The sequence below is a fragment of the Cnephaeus nilssonii genome (assembly GCF_951640355.1).
Source record: "Cnephaeus nilssonii genome assembly, chromosome: 16".
Lineage (NCBI taxonomy): Eukaryota > Metazoa > Chordata > Mammalia > Chiroptera > Vespertilionidae > Cnephaeus > Cnephaeus nilssonii.
Genome location: NC_137087.1, coordinates 9,066,634 through 9,071,522, shown reverse-complemented (window position 1 = coordinate 9,071,522; position 4,889 = coordinate 9,066,634). Strand labels below are relative to the sequence as shown.

Below are 4,889 nucleotides of genomic sequence, written 5' to 3'. Positions count from 1 at the left end.
TTGGACGTGACCTCCTGGAGGTGGAGGAAGTCGCTCCTGGAGGCTAGAGTCTGTGAAAGGCAGCGGGGCCTTCACGCCAGACTCGCAGCGGGGTGGCTGCCACAGGGACCCCAGTATTCCCCTTCTTGAGACCCACACACCGTTTCTGTACCCGCTTGTCCAGAGGGCTCGGAGGCCCCGCGGCGCGAAGGGTCCCTCCCGCAGCCTCCCCAGCGCGTGGACATCAGCCAAGGCTGAGCTGGAGAGGTGAGCCCTTGGTCCCTCGGCCGCTACCCTTCCGGTGGCCACCTTCCCTCCTGTCTTACACCGCTCCCTCCTGCTCTCGCGTAGGCAGGCCCGGGAGCAGTGAGGCTGCCTTCCGCCCCCCCCCCCCACCCCACCCTACCCCCCGCACACACACTCAAACACGCGTCCTCCAAGGGGGTGAGCCCCAGATCTACGGGCCCAGGACCAGAAGGCGCTCAGCACACATAGGGGACCGGAGGGACATGCAGCGCTAGCATCTAGGAAACCCTACTGTTCCCAAATGTCAGGTCACAAGCCACGCTTGCTCACAGGAAGTAAGTGGAACTGCTACTGGTTAACCGCAGCACCTGCAGACAGCTCCAGTAGAGAGCTCAACAGCAGTACCTCCGGGGAATTTGTCTTCATTAACATATTAAAATCACACCAGGGAACCATTTGGGCTAGGCATACCCCAATTCTTCCCTGAAATTGGCTCCTTTTTTCTTGAAATTCATCACCTCCAGTATCCCACCTACCTACCTTCAACCCCTTAAAAGCTCCCTGACCTCCTACTTGGGAGAGAAGACATATTTCCGAGCATGCCCCTCCCTTTTCCACTCCTTGATGGAAGAAGACACTTTCTACTCTGCTTTACCCGAGGGATCCCTCATTCTAGTTCTGTTAGCGCTGCGCAGAAGGGCCTTCCTTCATTTGGGTCACTGGCCCCAAAAGGGTTGGCAACAAGAGGGCAAGAAGAACAAGGGGATCCCTGAGGGAGACACAGCCTAGGAAGTGGGTCCAGATGGGAGAATTCTCAGAGAACAAATTCCCTCTGCCCACCTCTGGTTCTCTTACAAATGGGGTATTGTTATAATAATGTAACCCCTCTAATCATTGTGTGAAATGCTTGCTGTATGGAAACCCCCAATACTCTGTAACTCCCAAAATTAATGAACACCCCAATATCTTGATGTAAAAGCTCTGTGCCCTTAAGTGTAAACAACCTGCTCCCCCAGCCAAAGGCACACGGTCTGGCCCACACTGATAAGGACACAAGTTGCTTGTGGCGGTCTATATAACCACGGGATCAGTTTCAGTTGTGGTCTCCTGCCCGATAAGAGGAGGACTCCACGTCGCAGAGAGACGAGCCCCTGATTGCTCTGCTGTGTGAGCCTGAACCAACTGCGGCTGCCTGCCTGTCTCTGTTTTCGTCGTCTGTCCTTCAGGGTGCATCGCCGGGTGGCCTTTGCTGGAGCCCAGGACCCACTAGGAATAGGTAAATAAACCCTGTGTGATTGCTCACTCATTCTGTCTGTGTGTCATGTGTTCCGGTTCGGCTCAGCTGTCTAGACATTGAAGTACCAGGGGATAGGCCGTTACTGCTGACTCCTGGTCACCAGCGTTTGTCCCACTGAGTCTAGACAGATAATCAATTAATTGGGGCATAATTGGGACAAGTATATTTTGCCCTGATCAGGTAGGTCAGTTGGTTAGAGCAGCCTCCTGATACACCAAGATTGTGGGTGTGATTCCTGGTAGGGCACATACAAAAATCAACCAATGAATGCATAAATCAATGGGACAAGAAATCCATTTCTCTCTCTCTCATCAACAAATAAAAACTTATAAACACAACAAAAAAGAGGTATTTTTCCTCCTGCACCAGAGCCCTCAAAACAGACAATCTCAGCCTCCCACTGAGGCCTGTGACATTCAGTCCACCTAGTCCTAGACGATAGGGAAAAGACTCATGTCATGCTCCCATGGAAACCGAAATGGGGTGTTTGGGTCCAAGTCCACTATCTCGCAAAATCAAAGAATGAAGTCACGGACAAAAACGGTTAGCAGAAGCAAAGTTTATTGAGAGAAGTCAGTCCTGGAAAAAGTGCAGCTAGGGTTCGAAAAGCAGGCCAGTGTACAGAGCTTCCACGCCATGCGCAGCTAGGTGTAGTTCAGCATCCAAGCTAATGAAAGTCCATTAGTCCACATGTGGAGTCCCACATGGCCATAAGACACGTGGGCGCAGGCGAGTATATCTCCTGCCACAGGAGTGTCAGGGAGGTGGGGAGAGAGCATGGCCTTTTTGCCTAGGGCAGTGGTCGGTGAACTCATTAGTCAACAGAGCCAAATATCAACAGTACAACGATTGAAATTTCTTTTGAGAGCCAAATTTTTTTAACTTAAACTTCTTCTAACGCCACTTCTTCAAAATAGACTCGCCCAGGCCATGGTATTTTGTGGAAGAGCCACACTCAAGGGGCCAAAGAGCCGCATGTGGCTCGCGAGCCGCAGTTTGCCGACACGGGCCTACGGGTTAGATACATGCTTGCTAGCTTCTGATTGTTTTTTTTCAAATAATTCTGCCTTAGCAACATCCTTGGGATTGGTTTCTACGCCTCACTGCGTTATGACTGGTTATCTGCAAGCTGCCTGTCTTTGCAACATCCATACATTTTTTTAAATATTTTTTTTATTGATTTCAGAGAGGAAGGGAGGGGGGAGAGAAAGATGGAAACATCAACAATGGAAGAGAATCATCCATTGGCTGCCTCCTGCATGACCTACACCGGGATCAAGCCTGCAACCTGCTCAGGTGCCCTGACAGGGAATCGAACCGTTACCTCCTGGTTCGTAGGTCAATGCTCAACCATTGAGCCACACCAGTCGGGCAACATCCATACATTTTATATTATTTTTTACTTTTTCAACCACATTCACTGGTTCACATAAATATTTGAAAAGAAACACAACTATCTTTCCTTTCTCTATCCTTGGCACAATTTATTACAGATCTTAATAAACAAACAACGGTAAATAGTCATAAGGAGAAAATGCATTTTAAAATATGAAAGATAGGTCAATAAATAGCCAAATAGGTCAATCATTAAAAGGACAAATGTTTTTTAAAATTAAGCCATTGATTTGCAACTTTTATTAAAATAAATTTCATCTATAAAAACAAGTTGATTTATAACTTGATCTTAACTCAAGTTTTGATAGCAGTTGAATTTTTACATTAAAAATTGCAAAATTTCAACTAAAGAAAAATAAAACATTCAGACGTGGTTTTTTTTTATTGGTTAACCACTTTATTTTTAAAATATATATATTTTTATTGATTTCAGAGAGGAATTGAGAGAGAGAGATAGAAACATCAATGATGAGAGAGAATCATTGATTGGTTGACTCCTGCATGCCCCCTACTGGGGATTGAGTCCGCAACCCAGGCATGTACCCTTGACTAGAATCGAACTCAGGACCTTTCAGTCCGCAGGCCAACGCTCTTCACTGAGCCAAACCAGCTAGGGCCAGACATGTTTATATTTTAAAAATTCTATCAACTTCAGCAAATAAAAAATGACTGCACATCAATTTACATTAGCACTCTGTCCAGAATACACTTTCCATTTAAAATATTTTTAGCCCTGACTGGTTTGGCTCAGTGGATAGAGCGTCGGCCTGCGGACTCAAGGGTCCCAGGTTCGATTCCAGTCAAGGGCATGTACCTTGGTTTCGGGCACATCCCCAGCAGGGGGTGTGCAAGAGGCAGCTGATCGATGTTTCTCTCTCATCACTGTTTCTAACTCTCTCTCCCTCTCCCTTCCTCTCTGTAAAAAATCAATAAAATATATATATATAAAAACCCTTAGCCTTTAAAAAAGTTTTAAAAAAATAAAAATAAAATAAATATTTTTAATATCTCTTCTGCATGGCCTGGGTATAGCTTCTAGTGGGAATTTGTATACAGTCTGTTCTTGATGAAGACAACACTAGACAGATGTTGCCTGATGCCTGGATAATGCTGAATGGGACAAAACCAGCGAGACACATTTAGATATTTCTTTTCTTGAACTGTCAGGTCAACTATAAAGCAATGGAGTCCATAGTATAAAACAATATCTGCTAAGGTAAAGTTATATCCTCTAAGATAGACTTTAGCTTCAAGACATGAATTAAGATCCTTCAACAGAATGCGGATATCATCTTTATTGGAGTTTCCATCTACTCGAGTTACTCTGTATTCTAACCATTGTTGAACCATTGCTTTTTCTTCTGCAGTGCTCCCAAGCGAATATTCTTTGTTGGCTTCTTTGACTAGATGAGCTGCTAAAGTAGCCAATCCTGTTAGACATGGACCGCTGTTTGTTTGAAGAACTGGAATCTGGCGCTCGCCCTGAGCGCTGCACTTGTTCCCTTTACTCAGCCCCAGGGACTTCAGCAGCAGCGTCAACTCCAAGGCTGCCACCATCTTTCAGTCTCAACATCCATACATTTTAAAGCTCACGTCTCCCGTGCGCACCCTTCTTTCCCCATCCAGCTGGGTTGCCTTAGCAATTTTGCCTAGCTGGGTCTAGTTCTAGGTCATTTTGCCTGTCTCCGTGGTTTTTCTCGGAACCAGGCGTGGTCAGCAAGCTGTTTTTTACCCACGCCTGCAATGCTCCACGTCCCAGCCCCTGTGGTCCTGCCCCTCTCTACCTAGCCCTCTTCTACTATCTCCTCACCACTATATACCAGACAAGATACGAGCCACTTCCCTTTCATTTTCCCTTTGGCAATGTTAGAATGTCCCATTTCATTACCTTTCCTCAGGGAAATCAATGGCTTTTAGGATACATCTTTCTCACAGGACAATAGGCAGTGCTTGGAGAAGGAGGAAAGCACAG

General features: G+C 46.3%; 1 protein-coding gene across 1 annotated transcript; it reads right to left on the bottom strand.

Moving 5' to 3' along the window:
• Positions 1-3,952: 3,952 nt before the first annotated feature.
• Positions 3,953-4,474, bottom strand: LOC307112930 (eukaryotic translation elongation factor 1 epsilon-1-like; the record flags this gene model as incomplete). Its single annotated transcript, XM_079794068.1, has 1 exon — positions 3,953-4,474. The coding sequence occupies one exon, from the start codon at positions 4,472-4,474 to the stop codon at positions 3,953-3,955; it is 522 nt and encodes a 173-aa protein (XP_079650194.1).
• Between the last annotated feature and the right edge of the window lie 415 nt (positions 4,475-4,889).